The 22,039-nt window shown below is 38.0% G+C and overlaps 1 protein-coding gene across 1 annotated transcript in view; it reads right to left on the reverse strand.

Moving 5' to 3' along the window:
- The window catches only part of LOC122563694 (microtubule-actin cross-linking factor 1), a 536,485-nt gene that overhangs the window by 220,355 nt on the left and 294,091 nt on the right, over window positions 1-22,039 (reverse strand). Inside the window, 11 exon segments of the mRNA XM_087976866.1 lie at window positions 4,007-4,142; window positions 6,464-6,552; window positions 11,525-11,677; window positions 13,398-13,496; window positions 13,594-13,701; window positions 13,805-13,888; window positions 14,978-15,140; window positions 15,907-16,100; window positions 19,818-19,956; window positions 21,284-21,462; window positions 21,722-21,879. Coding sequence (XP_087832992.1) covers window positions 4,007-4,142; window positions 6,464-6,552; window positions 11,525-11,677; window positions 13,398-13,496; window positions 13,594-13,701; window positions 13,805-13,888; window positions 14,978-15,140; window positions 15,907-16,100; window positions 19,818-19,956; window positions 21,284-21,462; window positions 21,722-21,879 — 1,502 coding nt within the window.

The raw sequence follows: 22,039 nt of genomic DNA on the forward strand, positions 1-22,039 counted from the left end.
AATTTATGAAAAGAAAATCATAGTTGATAAATTTACTGGCATTCTTCAATGACAAAAGAAGAGATGAGGGGGAGCCAGTGGGTATGGTTTATTTTATTTTGACGAAGTCCCACATAACAGCTTAGCATGTAAAATTAAAGCACACTGGATTGGGGTTGTTGTGTTGAGATGGATAGAAAACTTGTTGCCAGGCAGGAAACAAAGAATAGGAGTAAATGGGCCTTTTACTGAATGGCAGGCAGTGACCAGTGGCATACACTAGGGATCAATGCATGGGCTCCAGCTATTCACAATATATATTAAACTATTAAGATAAGAGAACTACATGCAATATCCCCAAATTTGCACATGACAAAACTGGGGATGGAAGGGGAGGAAGATGCAGAGATGCTTTAGTGAGATTTGGACAAGTTGAATGATTATACTGCAAATACCATGCATTTGCTCAATGTGAATAAATGAGATAATCCACTTTGGGAGCAAAAAGAAGAAAGTGGATTATTATCTAAATGGCTATGAACAGGAGGAGGAGGTGGGGGTGAATGGGGATGTCATGCTTCAATTACACAGCGCTTTAGAGAGATCACATCTGGAATATCATGTGCAGTTTTGATCTCCTAACCTGAGCAAGGATGTTCTTTCTATAGAGGGAGTGTCATGACAATTTGCCATATTATTTCCTGAGATGGCAGGACTGATGCATGAGGAAAGCTTGAATAGGTTTGGAGTATATTTGCTGGAGTTCAGAAGAATGAAGAGGAAACTTTAATAACTAGACAGGGGAGATGTATGAATGATGTTCCTGATGATAGGGTAGTCCAGAACCAGCAGTCTCAGTCTGCAGATACAGGCAAACCATTAAGGACTGAGTCGAGGAGAAATTTTCACCCTGAAAGTAGTGAGTCTGTGGAAGTCACTACCACAGAAAGCAGTTGAGGCTAAACATTGTACTATTTCAAGAAGGAATCAGAGGTAGCAACTGGGGCTAAAGGGATCGAAGGATGGGGGGGAAAAATGGGAACAGGCCAGTGACTTTGGATGCTCAGCCATGATTATAAATGAATAGTGGAATAGGCTCGAAGGGCCAAGTGGCCTACTCCTGCTCCCATTTTCTATGCAAGCCTGAAACTGGTTATATAAAATATATTCCTCCTTACAGAATTGTTTATTTAATGCAATATGACATTTTTACCAAAATATGATAATTTCTGGAATGTTATCATACATTTCAGAGATCCTGAAAGCCACAATGTAAGCTATGATTTTTGGGAAATGTTAAATTTATCGCCTGTCCTTAATTGCACTGAAGGAGGTGGTAAGTGCACTGTTTTCGTGAAACACTGCAGTCCTCACAATGGAGAGGCACCCATGGTGCTTATTAGAAGGATTTTCACCCAGTCATAATGAAGGAATTGCAGTAATAGAGTTCAATTCAGGACATCGTGTTGCTTGGAGGGGAACTTGCAGATGAATGTTCCCATGCATCTGCTGCCCTTGTCCTCTGGCTGGCAGAGGTCTTGGGTTTGGGATGCACTGTCAAGGGAGGGTTGGTGATTTACTGCAGTGCATTTTGTAGCTAGTATATTAGGCTGCATCTCACTATAGAGTGGTGAAGGTGATGGATGGTGTTTTAGTCAAGTGGGTTGCTTCATCCTGGTGGTGTCAAGTGGCTTGAATGCTGTTGGAGCTGCACTCATCTAGCCACGTGGGGAGTATTTCATCACACTCCTGACTTGTGCCATTTTGATGGTTCATAGGGAATTAAGACGACAGGAGGTAAGTTACTCCCTGCAGGATTCCTAGCCTCTGACCTGCCCATAACTGCGCAGCATTTAAATGGCTACTCGAGCTCAATTTCTAGTCAATGATAATGTCCAGGATGTGGATAGTTAATTGTTTGGCATTATTTTAATTAGAAATACACAACGAACAAAGACAGAAATGTGAAAAAAGTAGAATATACCAATTTAGAACAGGAAAAGACAAAAACATTTACTTACCAGTAGGCTTGCCAGTAGCAAACAGAGCTAATGCGAGTATTTCAGCAGTGTCACACACAGTGTAAGCTTGTTGTTAGGTCCAGCATGCGGCTTATGGGGTGTTTTTGCATCAAATTTTAATCCATCTTCTATTTCAGAAGGGTTAGTTTTGAGTTGTAAGCAAGGATGCTGGTTAATTTGACATAATTATTCATAGGAAAATCAGAGTGACACATCATGCTCAACTTGTCATGGAAATTCATACTTGATAATGATCACACTATGTTGCTTATAGCAAGCAAAGACCATACCATCTTTAAACATAGTTCCTTTCTGCAGTGAAGCAATAAAGATATATATATATCCAACCTCCTGTTGCTGAATAATGCAGAGAAGGTAGGTTCTAAGATTGGCTATTTATCATGAGACACCTTACAAATGCTGAAATATTAATATATTGTGAGAACACTGTAAAATATGGCACAATTAGAGTTAGTATCAGGCTGTATTTCACAGTGCATCACGATATATAGGTAACATATGGGTATCCTGGAAACAGACATTAGGTGAGTAACTTTGGAAAAGTGGTAGTAATTGAGCAAAACTCAATTAGACCATTCTTATTTCAACACATATCACACACAACACACCCACACCCTGTCATGCATTGATGAAGCAGTAAACAATTAATGAGGTCTGAAAAGATTCAGTTTTTGTTTCTCAGGCAATGTAATCTCCGTCAGCAGGGGCCTTTACAGCCTGATCCATAAAATATGCTCAGCATTCTAAATACTTTGGATTAAGGCATTAAACTGATGCTCCATACGCCAGTATAACACACATTAATGTCACAGTTTGAAGAGGAGCAGACAGGATTTCTCTTGGTGTGGTGCTAATATTTATTTCCTGACCAACACAAAATGACTGCCAAGGTGTTCCCCAAAGCACTCCTCTGGTCTGCAATTGATCTCACCAAGATAGAGGATACTACAACAAATACAATGGACTAGGCGGAAAGAATGATAAGTAAGTCACTGCTTCAGCTGAAAGGAGTGGGAGGGCTTAAGATGCTGAAGGTGAAAGAGGAGTGGATCAGGTTATCCTGAAGGGAACTGTCCCTTTGGAAGGGTGACAGGAGAAGGGAGGAGAAAAAAATCTGTTTGGTGAAGTTGGCAGAAATGACAGAATATAATACTTTGAATTTAAAGGCTGGTCGGGTGGAAAGTTTGGACAGAAGAATCTTATTACGGTTCTGGGAGGTGTCTGGATTTCTTGGTTTTGCTTTCTGGAGAACTTGGATCCTTCCATTAATACCTACATTTGGATCTATCTTACATCGCTTCAACCATTCTTACGTCCTTTATGCAGTGACATGTGAGATCTCTAATCCTTCTAACCCTCCCTGACCCTCTTATGGTCCACTTGCTCTCTCATACCTTTTTCAGCTTCAGTCAGCTAAAAGAGGTGTTAAATTGGAATAGAAATGTTAATTTTGATTCTTCCCACAGATGCTTTCAGGCCTGCTGAGTTTCGTCAGGCAAATGGAAACTCTATTTTCCTTTACAACTCACATCATACAATATTATTTGTTTGCTTAATGAAGAGTGCAAATTTGTAATGAGATTTCTTTAAATGTCAACTATGATTAGCCTGATAAATTTCTAGCAGTTTTTCACTATAAATGAAGCATATAGCGGATACATACTTTGAAAAGAAACACAAGGCAAAGCACACACAGTTTACTACAGGGAGCACATTGAAAGCCAGCACTGTTCAGTTGGAGATAATCGGCTGAGAAACACAAAATTGTCTGTGGGTTGAGTAATCAGATGTACATGAGTAATGATGTTCACTCCGTGCTACTACAGATAAAACACACCATGCAATGAAGTGATTTTTGGTCATTTATGCAGTCACAAATACATTCATATACTGATCCATGTAGTCACATTACCAGATGTTGGAGGCAGTAACAAGATACTTGAAATATTAATTCAAGAACAATATTTTTATGACCCAAAGTATACCTTGCGCTGCACTTCTTCAGTGAGTTTATCCTGTAGTTGCTGAAGTTGCTCTGCTGATTGCTCACACAGGTGACTATATGTTTCTTTTAGCGTGTTCAACTGTGACATCATTTGTTGTTGTTCTTCCGGAGACATCCTGGAAAGATTCAACAATTAGTAATTAATATTGTCTGCATTTGGGAATAGGGAGTAAAGGAGGGCAGATGAAATGAGGAAGGAAACCTCTGCATGGGATTCTTCCAAAACAGTCAAACTTCATTTGATCATTGGGACTTTAACATTTATACTGAACCAATTCCCACTTCTTTTAACATTGATATTATGGTCAGTGCTTTCCAGCAGTGCACTCACTAATCTGCGATTTCCCTCTATTCTATCTAATAGACAGGAAATTCATAATCAGCCAAATGAACAAACTCTGCCCCTTTTTTTAAGAAAGTGATTTCAATTAGGTCAGAAAACATGCGCCAATTACTGAGATTTAAAAATTAAATATCATACAACTTGGAGAACTCAAATTCCAGATTCCTTAAGAGTTTGACAATAATCTGTATTAACCAAAAGTAGACATTAGGATACAAAATTAATATTTACATTACATGTCTCAAATAGTATGCTCACAGATAACACAAACTTCACTTTCAAATTGCTTCTGATTCTGGAGGCCTTTTTCAGAAAGGCAGAAAATAGGAGTAGATTAGGCCATTTAGCCCTTCAAACCTGCTGTGCCGTTCAAGATCATCCAAATCCCTGTTCTCACTTTCTCCCCATACCCTTTAGCCCTAAGAACTATATCTATTTCCTTCTTTAAAACAATGTTTTGACCTCAACCACTTCATGTGACAGAAAATCCCATCGGCTCACCACTCCCCGGTTGAAGAAATTTCTCATCATCTCAGTCCTAAATGGCCTATCTCATATCCTTAAACTGTGACTCCAAGTCTTTTATATCTGGAATGTCCTTCCACAGTTTCCCCTGACTAGTCTTGTCAGAATTATAGGTTTAAGAGAAATCACCACCCTCATTCTTCAAAGGCAGTAAATATGGTCTTAAACGATCAAATTTCTCTTCATACATTAATCCTGCCCAGTCTCATTGCACCTCCCTCTTTCCTTATCTTTTGCCGTTCAGATAATAAATAATCTCCCTTTGTTTTTGCAACCAAAGTAGATAACTTCACATTTATCCACATTATACTTTATCTTCCAAGCATTTGCCCACTCACTTAACTTGCCCAAATCACATTAAATCATCTGTGTCTACCTCACAGTTGACCCTCCCACCAGCTTTATATCATGTGCAAACTTGGAGATTTACTTTTAGTTCCCTAATCTAACTCAATATATAGTGAATATCTGTGGTCCTAAGAGCTGACCCCTACGGTAGCCCACTGGTCACTGGTTGGCACACAGAAAAAGGCCTGTTTATACCTACTCTGTTTCTTGTTTTCCAAACAGTTTCTATCCATATCAGTATGCTACACCAATTGCATGCAGTTTAGGTTTACATGCTAATCTCTTATGTGGGACCTTATCGAAAACTTTCTAAGTCCAAGTAAACCACATCCACTAGCTTACCCCCCCATCAACCTTTATAACTTTCTTACAAGTTATTTCAACATACAAAAATACATTTTGCACATATGAAATCTGGAAGGACAGGATGACTTGCCAGATGAGATATTTTGATACAATGAAGGGAAGTACTTCTTTATGCATTCATTAACATGGATTATCTTTTAACTCAGCAGCACTGGAACCTAAATGGAGAATTGTTTTATTTTGATTTGTAGATTGAGCTTGAATTATACCAATATAATTACACGAGATATTAAAAGTATATTTTTATTTAATATTATAATTCTCAAAATATTTCTATGGTATTTGTACCATTTCTACCTTGGGGAAAACAACCTGAATCAAAGTACATTAACACAGGAATGGGATGTTGGTGTTACACGTCATGCAGATGACCCTGCAGATATGCTACTGCACATAATTAAACTTCTTCATATTGCTCTGACAATTATTCGTATGTTTGTATGCACTTATGTAGATATCAAATGAAATGATGATAATAGCAATAAATTTTATCTTAAAGGCAAATGAGAATCACTTCCCACCTGTCCACATTATTTCCTCTGGACGTCTAAGTTTAGATTTCCAATTTTAGCATCCGTATTGCTAGTTAAATGATTATAAAGTGGTAAATGTGGGTTACTTTGCTTATCTGTTGATGATCAAGGAATACAATAGAACTTCCTTCACAAGAAATTACTTTGCACAAACCATGAACTCAGCAGGAATTACAATTTGTGAAATCTAAGTTTCCACACCCGTACATAATTAAGTCGGGAAGCAGATCTTTTCCTTTCCCAGCTGTTCATTTTTAGTAAATGTGCTGTCATGGTAACAACTGAGATCCAAACACAAATACAAAGTACAACACCAACTAACCTGTTCCCATGCTTTGCTAGAAAAATCTGTGCTGTTTTGACCGCTTCCACTATTTGATCTTTCTTGGCATTGAGTTCTTCTGTAATTGCCTGTACCAAGAATAAATATTTTTAGGCTTTGCTAGTATGCTTTCACCTGGAATGGTATTTCCCAAATAGAAACTGCCGACTCATCATAGTAATGCAGTTTTAGCAACATTAAACTGAGTTTATTTGAAAATGTTTCACATATGTTAAATTATGGAGGGAAATATAATATGTAAGTATACATTTACTTCAACATTTAATTATCAAAATGATCACAGACTCTGCTTTCCATCTTACCAACTTAAAAATGGTTAAAGGATGCATGCAAATTTGATGTGAATAAAAATGATGATCCTATGTAGCTAGTAGACAATCTACTGGGAAACATTGGGTTTAGATAGACAACTATTACCAGGGCTTTTGCCCAAAACATCGATTTTACTGCTCCTCAGATGCTGCCCGAACTGCTGTGCTCTTCCAGCACCACTAATCCAGAAACTATTACCAGTATGTAATGCAATTTAAAAAAAAAAATCCTTCCAGGATTAGAAATTTTTTTTTAATAAAAGGACTGACGAGTGATATCAATTTCAAATTTACAATAGGAAATGCAGATGTGCACATTCACAAAGAGTGTTGAGCAGAGATTTTGGAGAAGATTTGTACTCAGGATGTACTCAGGTTGTAAGTTTGTTCACGGCGCTGGTAGATTTGTTCTCAGATGTTTCGCCACCATGCTCGGTAACATCATCAGTGAGCCACCAGTGAAGCATTGGTGTCCTGCCCTGCTTGCTATTTATCCATCTTGGTTTGTCGTGGTAGATGATATCATTTCAGAGAGGTTCACAAATGGGCACCAACTAGCCACCAAATAACATGACCAACTATAACTGGTGACAAAATGTCAGAGAACAAATCTACCAGCTCAGCGAGCAAACTTACAACCGGAGTATGGAGCAGAGTATATTCAATCATGGCAGCAAGAATAAATAGCTGAAAATGTAAAGACAGAAAATACTGGAAATAGTCAGTTGGTCTGGCAGCAATTGTGAAAAAGGAGATAAAATTCACATTTCAGTACAGTATTCGGAGAAAAGATCACCAATCTGTAAACTTCCTCTTATCACAGATGCTGCCTGATCTGATGAGTATTTACAGCATCTAAAGTATTTTGCTATCACATTAGTGAAGAAGTCTGTTATTTGAACAGGTATGCCGAGGAACCGAATTAAACGTGTAAGCATCTTGATACAGAAAAAGTACTTCAAATTTCAATAATAGATGATGGTCCTATGCAGTTACATGATTGCAGAAAATTTGAGAGCAACAGTTAAATACCTTTAAAGTTAACTCTTAATTTTATTAGCTCTAAAATACAGAAGGTCTAAGCAGAAATCACTCACTCTTTCATCAGGTGAAATGCAAAATCTCAAGTTGTTCTTTCACACCTCCTAATATAATGGCACTCAGTAAGCCGTATGCACATTTCAAAGTCAGGTTGTCGTGGAATCAAACCCCACGACAAACCGAGACCATAACAACATGTATGTTTTTGCCTTGTTCCTATAGTGTTTGTAAAAGAAGAGCTCACCTCCACTTCCACTATCCTGTTTTAACATTTCTTCTTCGGTCTCACACCAAAACCAGTTTAACAGGTAACTCTCGGAATTACTGTTTGTGGGATCTCTACGCATTCATGGAATGAGGAACTCGCTGGCTAGGTAGCTTTTATTACCCATCCCTAATTGCCCAGAGAGCAATTAAGAGTAAACCACAATGCTGTGGGTCTGGAGCCCCATGTAGGCCAGACCAGGTAAGGTTGGCAGCCTCCTTCCCTCAAAAGGACATTAGCCAACCAGTTGGGTTTTTCCAACACTTGACAATTAGACTCTTAATACTGGATTTTTGAATTCAAATTTCACCATCTGCTCTCTTGGAATTCAAAACTGGGTCCTCCGATCATTACCTGGGTCTCTGGATTAACAGTCCAGTGATAATATCACTAGACATCACCTCCCCCTGGCTGTATGTTAATTGTCATATCTCTCTAAATGACAATAGCAATTAAATTCTGCAAATAATTCAATGACTCTGAAGTTCTGGCGATGTTCAGAAGTAAAATATTTATTAAGAATCAGTGCTGGGTCCACTGTTATTTGCCATTTATAGAATGGTTTTAGATGAGAACTTAGGAGGTATGGCTAGTCAGTTTGCGGATTTCATGAAGATTGGGGGTAAAGTGGACAGCGAAGGTGGTTAGTTGGGAATGCAACGAGATCTTGATCAATTATGGTCACTGGGCTGAGGAATGGCAGATGAAGTTTAATTTAGATAAATGCAAAGTATTGCATTTTGCTGGGTCAAGCCAGGGCAGAACTTAGCGTAAATGGTAGGGTCCTGGTGAGTGTTATAGAACAAAAAGACCTCAGCATATAGGTTCATAGCTCCTTCAAAGTGGAGTCACAAGTAGACAGGGTGGTGAAGGTGGCTTTCGGCACACTTGCTTTCATCGGTCAGAGAACAGAGTATAGGAGTTGGAACACGTTTTTGCAACTGTACAACACATTGGTGAGGCCACATTTGGAGTGCTGTGTGCAGTTCTAGTTGCCCTACTATAGAGAGAATATCGTTAAAACTAGAAAGAATGCAGAAAAGATTTACCAGGATGCTACCTGGTCTGGAAGGTTTGAGTTATAAGGAGAGGTTGGATAGGCTGAACACTTTTCCCTACAATATAGGAGACTGAGGGGTGACCTCCTAGAGGTATATAAAATCATAAGAGGCATAGATAAAGTAGATAGCCAACAGCAGGGGGGTCTAAAACTAGAAGGCATAAGTTTAAGGTGAGAGGGGAGAGATACAAAAGGGTTCAGAGGGGCAATTCAGATGGTAGTGAATGTCTGGAATGCCAGAGGTAGTGCTGGAACAGAGTTCAATTTTGTCATTTAAGAAACATTTAGACAGGTACATGGAAAGGATAGGTATGGAGGGATACGCACCAAACACAGACAGATGAAATGAGTTTAATTGTAAATACTGGGTGGCATGGGCAAGTTGGGCCAAAGGGCCTGTTTCCATGCTGGAGACCTCTACGACTAACAGCCATTACAACAACAGCAACCATCAGAAGCTCAAGATGATGATTTCTGCATAGCTTCTTACAAGGGGGTTTGATCACATGGAATCCGGGGAGGCCAGCCAACTGGATACATTGGCTTGAAGCTAGGAGATAAAGGATGGTGATGGAGAGTTGTTTTTTGGACTGCAGGTCTGTGACCAGTGGTGTGCCGCAAAGATTGGTGCTGGGTCCACTGCGTTTTGTCATTTACATAAATGATTTGAATGTGAATATAGGAGGTATGATGAGTAAGTTTGCAGATGACACCAAAATTGGTGGCGGAGTGGACAGTGAAGGTTATCATAGAGTACAACAGGACCTTGATGAGATGGGCCAATGAGTGGCAGATGGAGTTTAATTTAGTGGGTGATGTTGCTTTTAAGGCAAATCAGGGCAGGGTTAGTATACTTTGTGGCAGGCTCTTCAGGAGCATTGCCAAACAAAAAGGGACCAAGACATGCAGGTGCTTAGTTTCTTGAAGTGGAATCACAGATAGACAGGGTGGTGAAAATGGTGTTTGGCATGTTTGGCACGCCTGCCTTCATTGGTCAGAGCATTGAGTACAGGAGTTGGGATTTTATGTTGCGGCTATAGTGAGGCCACTTTTAGAATACTGCACTCAATTCTAGTCTCCCTGCAATAGGGAGGATGTTGTGAAACTTGAAAAGATTTACAAGGATGTTGCCGGGATTGGAATGTCTAAGCTACAGAGAGGCTGAATAGGCTGAGGCTATTTTCCCTGGAGGGTCAGAGGCTGAGGAGTGACCATATAGGTTTCTAAAGTTATCAGGGACATGGATAGGGTGAACAGCCAAGGTCTTTTTTCAAGGTAGGTGAGTGCAAAACTAGGTTTAAGGTGAGAAGGAAAATATTTAAAAGTGACCTAAAGGGCAACTTTATCACAAAGAGGGTGGTGCAAGTATGGAATGAGCTGTCAGAGGAAGTGGTGGAGGTGGTTACAATTACAACATTTGAAAAGACATCTGGATGGGTACAAGAAGAGGAAAGATTTAGAGGGATAAGGGCCAAATGCTGACAAATGGGACTAGATCAGCTTTGGACGCCTGATTGGCATGGGCGAATTGGACTGAAGGGTCAGTTTCTGCGTTGTATACCTCTGACTCTATGACTATAGTGAAAGGCTTGGCTACCCAGCAGAAAGGAAGAAGAAAAAATTTTAAATTAGTAAGTTACTTTCAACAAATATACAAAACATTGCTTCTGGAGAACTAAAACAAAACCAAGAACAGCCAAAAAGTGTTAACATTCCCTTGGAGACTATTACCCTTAGTTCTGTTTAAGACAATATACAAAAATGCTGTTTTGAAAAAAAAAATTTTAAAAAGTCACAACACCAGGTTATAGTTCAACAGGTTTATTTGGAAGCACCAGCTTTCGGAGCGCTGCTCCTTCATCAGGTAGTTGTGGAGAATAAGCAGTACTCCCAAGGCTAGTGCTTCCAAATAAACCTGTTGGACTATAACCTGATGTTGTGCGATTTTTAACTTTGTCTACCCCTGTCCAACACCAGATCCTCCATGTTTTAAAGAAAGGGACATGCAGTACTCTATATGTAAATATAAACAATTTAAAAATAAGGTATTACACCATGGGTATGCCTGGTGTAACACCATGCATGGCACCTCCAGGCATACCCTGAAAATAAGCCAAGTGAGGATTCTTGACTTTCCACACCCTTCTACCCTGATATTTACAGGCTGGCAAAGAGGGTGCAAATGAGGCCATAATCTTCATTCTGATTGAAGATCTACAGTTGAAATGTTGACATATCTGTATCTTTTGCAGATGCTGCAGAATATAATGCATATTTAGACCACTTGCCGCATTTAATATTAGTCTCTCAATATTACATTTTATCTCCCAGAATGTTAATATAAGACATTTGTGTTCGCATACCTGCTGCTCACAAAATGATTCTTCAATGGATCTCAGGTCTCCCTCTTCTGGTAGAGTGTTCCTGTTTTCTATTTCATGACGAGTATTCAAAACCCAGCCTAGGAGCTCCTTCATTTTTTCAACACGCTCATGTTTCTCTTCTTCAACAACTTTCTGTAGTCAGGAGTGAAGAAGAAGATACAGTCGGTTCTGCTATAAATGTGTGTTTCTTCAATGTGAATTAGCTTTAATGCAATTGAAGATTTTAGACTTATTTGTAGAATGTGAACTTTCCTTAACTATATTGGCTATAACACTATTCCGGCCCCATTAGCTTAAATGGTGTGATTATTGCACGATTTTCTTATAACGCGAGATCGCATGAGAATGGAACTATTGCATCATATCAGAACCGACATTATGTACTGTCTGAAAGAATGGTGGAAGCAGATTCGACAGCAACTTTCAGAAAGGTATTGGATATCTACCTCAAACATAACGGGATAATTGGGGCATGGGACTAATGGGATAGCTCTTTCAAAGAGCTGGCAGAGTAACAGTGGGTTGAATTGTCTCTTTCTAGGCTGCATTTCTTTATAATTCTATAAGCTGCATCATAATTGGGTTTTAAGAAGAGATTCTATGAACTGATTCAGAGCTGTTAAAAACAAAATGCTGAAAAAGCTAAGCAAGTCCGGAGAAACAAACACTGAAACTTTATTGCTGGAACAGCACAGCAGGTCAGGCAGCATCTAGGGAACAGAAGATTCGACGTTTCGGGCACATGCCCTTCTTCAGGAGAAACAAACAAACAGTTAACATTAGATTCTCTCAACTGATGTTAGCACACCTGTGTTTGATTTTATCAAAACTGCTAAATCCTGCTCCAAGCAAAATAAGGTTGAACGGTCAGCTTTGTATATTAGGTTGTCACTGACTGCCTATTTAAAATTTACATTTGTGAGTTAAATTAGAACCACTGATCTTTTCTGGAAGCTAGCTCCCCATAACTTGGCTTACTTCTCCCAAACCCCACAAACAGGTGAGCTGTGTCAGAACACAAGCTCATTACCCAAAACTTGCCAATATGAATAAAGTTGAGGGCTTAAAATGGTCCTACTCTCACAATGATCTTCAAGGGTAGAGTAATCACAGAATGCTCTGGCTGAAATCTGAAACTGTGGATTAAATAGGATATCTTTACTGTAACATGAGTGCTTCCATAATTAATGTTTGAAGGAGCTGAGTTAATCTACTGCAAGTATGCCAGCATCTTTAGGCTGACATACATACAAACATCATATTGGAAGCAGTAGGCCACTTGGCCCTTCAAGTCTGTCTTGACATTTCCTAAGATCATAGTTTATTTGATTAAGGCCTCAGCTCCACTTTGATAAAGGAATCAAAAAGGTATGGGAGTACACAATCAAGAATCCATACTAATTTACCTTAAAAATATTCAATAATCTTACTTACACTGCTTTCTGGGGGAAGACAAATACTACAGACCTTAAAAACCTCAAAGATTTTGCCTCATCTCCATCTTAAATGGGAGACCTCTTTAAATCTGTGGCTCTTCATTCTATTCTCTCCCATAAAGGAAAACATTTACAGCATTTACACTGCCAAATCCTCTCAAGATCTTATATTACTTTTCAAGGAGTGTGGGCAGTTCTGGCAAGGCCAACATTTATTGATCATGAGAAATGATTGGAAATTAGCAGCAGTCTTGAACTGGGAGTTAGAAGCTACAGGGTACATACAGCAAAGTACGCCCAAGGCTGTAAACCAAATCAGCCACAATCTCATCAAAATGGGGTTGTAGGCCCAAATGGCTCACCCCAGCTCTTAATTCACATGCAATTCATTGTCCCTATTTTCTTTGTCCACTTACTTCCTCTTCTTCTAGTCGCCTTAAAGAATCACTGATGTACTTCACATGCTGGGTTGTTAAAGTCACCAATGCTGTGTACTGGGTTCGAAGGTCCATGAACTACACAAATGGAAAGAGAATATCAAAAACTGCATTGCTATTTTATTTACAATGAATATTGACAAAGAATTATTTTCATTTAGCCCTGCTTTCCCACCTCTTGGGTTATGACATCTGATGAGGAATGCATTCTCCGACGTTTTGCAGGTGATTTTTGGTGAGATTCAACAAAAGCTCTATAAGTCATCAACTGCAATTCATAATCCTAGAGATATCAAGTGAGGTATTTTAAATTCTGTTTCACTGAATTCACCAAAAACAAAAGTATCTTATTAATGAATTTAATTCCAAATATGTCAAAAGCTTACCTTTACAGATACTGAGTACTGTTTAGAGAGGTTTTGGCATTCATCTAATTGAGTTTGATTCTTTTCAATCTCAGCAACCAGTGCCTAAATCAAAATAAAGAATTTGAGTCTATATATTTCATGATACAAAATACAGTGGAGTTTAAGAGCAAGTTTTCAGTTTTACTTAATTTTTTCATAACTGGGGTATTAATCTTTTAGGAATAAGCTGCATAATTGTAGTTCAAACTTATGGACTATCAAGATAGGAATCAAAGCAAAACAAAAAAGGAAAATAAAACAGACATTAGACCAACATTGGAGCAAGTATTTTTTTTTGAAGTGGACACTTTCTTGGTTGTCCTTGGTTACAGCTGTCCCTCCAGCTGAAGGTCACATCTATTCAAAGTCACAAATTTCTGCTTCATGTGACTGAACAAGCCGATTCTAAACCTGCAGATGTTTGGGCAAATGGAGCAGAGCGTCCCATGAGGTCGTAGGATATAGAATGCAGCATTTATTTCTGTTGATTTTCCACTGTGCCTCATCAGTAAAGATGCCTGGGAACACCACAACTTGCAAGTACCCCTACAAACCACAAATCATTCTAACTTGGAACTAATATTGACAATCCTTCACTGTCACTTACTCACAGCACTGAGGCTATACCACACAAAGACAACAGTAGTTCAAGGCAGCGGCTGACTACCACCTTCTTGAAGGCAATCATACATGAAATAAACATTGGCTTAGTCGGCAACTTGTTAATTAAGGCATCTCGACTCCAAGCATAACGCATTTTCATGGACAAATTATCATAATTTTGAAAAAGCAAGCTCCACCCCTTTACCAATATCATTGCTTCACAGAAAACTTCATAATGTCCTTGATGCATTTCTCTTTGCCCTTGTTTGGAACTCTGGTCTTTTGAGAATTGAGAAAACACCACCAAGCAGGCAAAATGCTATTAGGAAATCAAGGCACAGCATCCAGTCTATCATAATTCATTTTGCAGAAGTGTCACTTGAAGATTTTATGGAGCTGGCTTCAAGGGCAATACTTTTGGTTCAATGGTCCTCCCATTGAATTGATTAGCTGGATCTTTCTAGTTTAAGGAAGAATTAACTATTGAAGACAACAGCACTGCATTCTTGAAGACGACTGGTGGACTACAGTGGATTTGGTTTTTCTTACCATTTGCTGACTAAGTTGCTGTGACAGGATCTTGGTATCTTCAGCCTTGCCTGGCTCCATTTTCTCTTGCTGTGCAGTTGTTTCTTCAATCCAATCAATCAGTGACTGATGGCATCCCCTGTAATTCTTTAATAACCCTTCAATGCTTTCCAATTCAGACTCTCTGCATAGTGTAAGGAAAGGGTAAAATGAAGTAGTTGAACTTAGTCAACTCCTCTACGTAAGGTTTAATTCTAGACCACAGCTGTAATTTTCATGCACAGGCTACATCAAAAGGTATTGAATCAACAACCAACATTATGTTCAGAACTTTAGCTTAATAGCTTTAACTTTATACAAGATGAAAACGAAACCAAAAGGATAAAATAGATATTTTACATGTCACTATCGTGCATTATTAGGATTAGAGAGTTCAGACATTGGTGGTGGTGTTGTGAAATAGTGTAATATCAGGTTGGCTTGGAACATGGTACCACCAATTAGTTGTCAGATTAAATCTTATGAGAGAAACCTTCTTCCATGTTAGATCATGAAATTACAATGGCACAAATACAATAACAGTTAATCTTCATGGTCATTGTTGTTTAAATTGTTAATAAATTAATGTGAAAGACAAAGCTTCTGATCTATACCAATGTTCAATGATCAGAAAATAATGGCAAACAATGTGAGATCAAGAAATAATTTATTGCTTCAATGTATGTCTTTTAAAAAAAAACGAGAATTGTTATTAAAGCAGATGATGTCAAAGATGGGATGAATGAACATATGTGCCTGAAGCGGGTCTCAGTGAGAGAGTAGAAAAACAGCAATGAAAAACCTGTAGAGAAGACTAGGCTAATGGATTTGTAGAAGCAATGAGTTCAAATACAAAAAAAAACTATTAAAAAAGTTTTGCTTTGGAAAAGAGGACCCAAAAGACAGCTAACCTAATTTCAATTTGTGAACAGATATTTCGCCACCGATCCTTCAGCTGTGCTGCCTTTTCTTGATATCGCTCTAAATCCAAATTGCGTTCGTTGTGTAGCTTGAAGAGATGTTCACCAACAGCATTTGCTTGCTGCATTCCCTCATCCAAAGAGGAAAACACATCGTCTTTATCATTTACATCATGAAGCCATTGCTGCAAGTAACAAAGATTACGTCACTTACTTTTATAACAAAAAAAAACTTCTAAAACCAAAAATGAGCGAGTGTCAAACATCAGTAAAAGTTCAAAACAAATTTTCAGCTTTGTTATTCCCATTTACCAGTACAAGTGTAACATTCATATTCAGTAACCATTGACTGATATTAGGTTTAATACTTTGGAGTAAAAACAGTCTTATGTGACATAATGTGCTAAAACACATGGTTGGATAAATATGTTCATATTGAAAATCCTCAAATTGACACCAGAATCAGAAGGGACCAATGACCATTAGCAGGTTTCTACGAACCCTGTCCTCATGACAATCTCAAGCTCTTAAAGCACATACACCAAATTGCTGACTATTCAAATTAACCTTTCTGGTCTATATGCAAGAACATACAGTGAATGGTTCAAACTCTCAAGGTTCTTCTCCCCCAAGTCTGATTTACTATAACCACCTATTCATGAAACTAACACTTTGTTCCTCTGATCTTCCCAACTATTGGCACATTTGAAACTTCCCTTCATCATCCAAACTCTGTGGATATAATATCACCTCCCGATTTTCTTTATAATATTTTACTACACGGGATGAGGCCTTCATTGGCAAAAACCAGCATTTGTTGCCCATTTCTAATTGCCCGTGAACTGTGTGGCTTGGGAGGCCATTTTGGAGGCCAGTTAAGATTCAACCAAATTGCCGTGGGATTGAAGTCATATAAACATCAGATCACATATGTTGCCATTTTTCTCTCCCTGCAGAATATTACTCAGCTAGCTTGATTTTTTTTTGGGGTGGGGGGCGTGGGGGGAGAAGAGAGAGAATTGTTGAATTTAGCTTTATATGTTAGAATTACTTGATGAATTTAAGTTCTACCAAATTGCCATGGTGGGATTTTGATCCAAACCTCAGATCATCAGCCTGGGTCTTTGGATTATTAATCTAGTCACATTACCTCTATGCCTCCATTTCCTGCAACTTCAATGCTTCAACATCTCCAATTAGGTTTAAACCCATAACAGCATTAAAATTATCCTTCTTAAAAATCATACATAAACTTCTACATGAACTATCCCTTCACATCTGTCTGAACCTATTGCATACCTTGACACGGTGGCACTATACCATTCTCCTTCAATGCCTCTTCTCCATTGCTCAGCTGATTATAGTTATGAGGTTTACAAGACTGTTAGATTCAAGGAAGGGGTCAAGTGACCTGTTCTGAAGTCTGACTTACAATAAGCTTGTGAGGTTTGATTACCATTAGAACAAAGGGAATATGAGATTGTTTTACTTGGAACAACAGTTTCCATATTAACACAGTAAAGACTGGGAGTTTCCAAGGTTCCCGGAAGGATTCAGAATATCTGGAAGTAACAATTAAGCTTTAGGTCATACATTTAATTTCAAGATGGAGGATAAAATTAGGGTCTTGAGACAAGCCAATCAGAATTTCTAACTGGACAAACGGCTCATGTTGATTTACAATAGCATAGGGAAGGATGCAGGGGAAGCCAATTCCGAGATGAGACCTTCCTACTAATCAATGAATGACACATAGCAGCTTTGTGCAATCAACAGACAGAAGCAGCTGTTTGGCTCTGCAAACTACCAAGCCATGTGCTTGAGGAAGATAGTCTCTACTCAACATGATGCAGGTAAAAGATAAACATTGTTATATTCATTTTGGACCGTAAGGCTGCTCTCTCATTAGAGAGGGACAACTGGTGATGGCTAAATCTGAGGGTCACTATATTTCAGGAGAGGAAAGAGTCTGAGAAGGGGCACTTCATGGTAACCTCAGCCAGTATGAGAACAGTGATGCACCTACATCTGTTTACAGATTGCAGGAAACTTGCCATGTGGTGGTTGAGGCTAAAACATGGAATATTTTCAAGTAGTTAAATAGTCCTTAGGGCGAATGAGATCAAGGGGCATGGGAGAAAGCAGAAACAGGGTATTGAATATGTGGAGCAGGCTCAAAGACACAGCAGGCAATCTCTTTCTGTGATGTAAATAATGATGAATTAGAACTAGTCCCTCATTTTCGGATATATAAACAGCATTTTACTTTTTAAAATTGCTCTTAATCATTCACAATTTCAGATGTAATCGTAGAGATTTTTGAGATGGTTCTGATAACCCTTGCAGGTTTACTTTCACATTCTTTTTGCGTATCATTCTTAGCCTGTTTGTCATCCTTGTCTGTTCTCCTGCCAATCACTAGGATGTGTTTTGTTTTGTTTGCATTCTTGTATTACTTTTCTTTTAGATTTATGTTATCCCTATCTCTTTAATTGACTATGGACCATGTATTTTTGCTAGTAGAGCTCTTACCGTTAGAGGCATAAACTAGTTATGTATCATGGTGTACAAAGTTAAAAATCACACAACAGGTTATAGTCCAACAGGTTTAGATGGAAACAGTAGCTTTCGGAGTGCTTTTTCTTCATCAGGTGGTTGTGGAGTATAACATTGTAAGACTCAGAATTTATAGAAAAAGTTTACAGTGTGATGCAACTACAATTATGTATTGAAAAAGACCTGGATTGTTTGTTGTCTTTTTCAATATATAATTTCAGTTGCATTTCTGTAAACTTTTGCTGTAAATTCTGTGTCCATATCTGGTATTGTGATTTTTAACTTTGTACACCCCAGTCCAACACCAGCACCTCCAAATCATGTATCATGGTGAATTCTTTTAAAAATCTTCCAACAAGTCTATTGCTTTACAGGTTATAAATATTTTCCGGTTTACTGTGGACAATCACTGTCAGCCCACTGAAGCTGCAATTAAATTTGAACCCAAAGGTAAGTTTCTGAACTTGACATCACAGAAAATGTCTACTTTGTAACATGGCCAGTCTGTGTCCCTGTCACAATACATGTGCTGCTGACACTCAACCATGCTTACATTATCCAACTAACTCAGTACTTACCCAATTAACCTTCTACATCTTGCATCCCTAAAACATCAGCTCAACCAAAATATTATTGCAGGTATATTTATCAACATCAAAGTCTTCTAAACCCATCATAATGATTCTGTTAACTCAGAATCACAGAATTGTTGTGACATAGAGGAACATTCAGCCATTGTATCTGAACTGGATCTCTGAATGAGCATTATGATTCAGCCATTCTCCTGACATTTCCCCTCTTTTGCCTTATTATTTAAATAATCACCTAATACCCTCTTGAATGTATGAATTCAACCTACCTCACACTTCTAGACAGTGCAGTTCAGACCCAAAGGGATTCCTGATCCACATCAGTTTCAAAAATCTGATGAAATTCTGCTGTACTCTTATCCCCCTATTTATGCAACCTCTTCCAGCCTAAAAACTCAAGGACACCTAACATTCCACTAACTAATGTATATAAATCAACCCCCTCCTTTTACCTTCCATAGACAGCTGAAGGATCAACAGTCAAAGTCGCAATCTCTGGAATTCCCTCATTAAACACACTTTCTTTTTCCAAAATTCTTCTGAAAACCTGTCTCGTTGATCAACTTTTATTTCTGCCCTTCAATATCTATGCCTCAGGGTGAAATTTCTCTGAAGTGCGTTTGGATGTTTTCCTATGTTAAAGATGCTATTTAAATGCAAGTTGTTGCTGTTGTTACCCACTACTTGGCCAGGGTACCAAGACATCAAGAATTGTGTCTATCAATTAGCTATACTGATTACGGAGAACTATCTGACCTGTAGTAAGGTTCTGTGTCTTTCAATAGCCTCCTGGTCTACTGGTACTGCGTCTTCCTCACTGAGCTTCATTTCATACATTTTTACAAGCATCTCAGCTCCTTGACTGCTTTTCAACATAACATCCACGGTTTTCAGTCTAAAAGAAATTTTTAAAAAAAGTTAGTTGCTGAAAATAAAACCTCTGTGCATAAGAATAAAGGAACAATGGTTTTGGAACAATCCCCTTTCATCTTCAGATTATCTTGTATCTTTTCTTGTGGCAAAATCATATCTTTACATCTACTAATTAGATATCCATTTAACTTGCCTTTAGATACTACAGTGGAGCACGCATTTCCTGAAGTAAGCTCAGTTATAGCATCATCAACAAATATGAAGACCGCATTCTCTAAATTAACAATAGCTTGAAGCCAATTTTGCCACATTTTGAAGGCAATATTTTTCCACTCCATTAACAATATACCTCAATGTTTTAACAAAGAGATTTGGATAAGGAATGACTGTGCAAAAGAATTTAGCCTGTACGGATTTTTATCTACAGCCTGATGATTTAAAGCTGGAATTACTTTTGCTGTCATTTTTCAAACCTTTTTACTTGTGGTTTCTAAAAACTTAAGGACCAAATTTGAATACAACATTTCATGTATGATCAGACAATTGCTTAAATTTATACCATTCTCTTGAAGCTCTATGGTATGGATCTGCTTATATGATCTAGTTGTCAATGGAACTAATTTCAGTCAATGTGACAGCAATTAATATTTTAACAAATAGACATTTTTCTCAATTCATCTTTGATTTGATGCATTATTGTCATGTACTGAGGTACAGTGAAAAGTATTGTTTTGCATGTTAACCTGACAAATCATACCTTACATAAGTATATGAGGGTAACAGATCAGAATGCAGAATATATAGTGTTATAGATACAGAGAAGGTGCAGAGAAAGATTGTATATCTTTCAGATTCTGCCACACTATCTCCCTTGTCTAATCCATATAACAAGGCAGTGAATAGCAGATACACAATCCAGTATCCCCCAAAAAAGTATCTAGAGATTAAACGGAGAAAGATTATACTAAGGAAGCAAATGTAAATATTAAATGTACCTACTCTTCACACATTTATATGCTTTTACTTACAGATATACAAATCACAATCATGCATTTCTAAATACCACTAGAGCTTTAGACTGACCCTACATATAAGGCCACAAGTGAATCCTCAATAACTGTCCACTTACTGAATATAATAAAATCTCTATTAATACACAATTTACATCTGTGGTCTGAAACAGAGTCTCCAAAACATTCTACAAACAAAATATAAGTGATCTGCTCATAGATGCTACTGCTACCAGCCCATCAAAAGACAAATGACTGCAATATTTCGAATACATACTCATTTAGTCACTCTTCATATACTTAACCCTTGGCAGTTTTGTTCTGTAATTTCAGACTTACTTGTCCATGTAGGTGGAGGATAATAAATGCACTTGATTCATCTTCTGTATCACCAATTCCAACTCAGAATGCAAAGCTGGAATACTTGCTGCAGAGGGAGACTGGTGGAAAAAACTCTCACATTTCTTTGTCACTTGATTTAATTGAGATTTCAATCCATCCAACTCCTGATGCATGTTCTGCAAAAACAGTAAGTAATGAAAGAATCAATAAATAGATCTATGGAAAGTTTGCTTAGGAGAACAAGGATAAGAAAAGAAATAGCAAAAGTTTTTATGTTTTTCACCTAAAAATATTATGAGAGCACATTTCCCATGGTATAATGTAGGCCAGCTTTAATTGGAGTAAATTAGCACAATGCTCAAAGACAATATTGAGATTGCTGTGACAAGTAATCAATCGTAAATTTATTGAGGACAGATATTGTATCAGACAAACCTCTTGCTCAACCATTTTAAAGGCACTATCTTGAATGGCATTGCCTTCGACAGAGGCTTGAATCCTCCGTATTAATCGGTCTTGATACTTCTCTAGTCGCAAACAGATGTTTTGAAGCTCGGAGATGTAGGTTTTACTCAATGTCTCATCTTTCTCTTCTATTTAATAAGCAAATAATAATTAGATATAAAATTTGAAAGGAATGCAAACCTCTTGTTATTTTCTCAAGTCACAATGATTATGGAGATAACAAGGAAGTTAAACAAAATGAAAATAAAAGTCATGACATTAGCTTTCAAAACTGTCATTGGAAGCCAT

Source organism: Chiloscyllium plagiosum, unplaced genomic scaffold (assembly GCF_037043375.1).
Source record: "Chiloscyllium plagiosum isolate Xiang-an unplaced genomic scaffold, Cpla_swu_hap1 HiC_scaffold_30, whole genome shotgun sequence".
Taxonomy (NCBI): Eukaryota; Metazoa; Chordata; class Chondrichthyes; order Orectolobiformes; family Hemiscylliidae; genus Chiloscyllium; species Chiloscyllium plagiosum.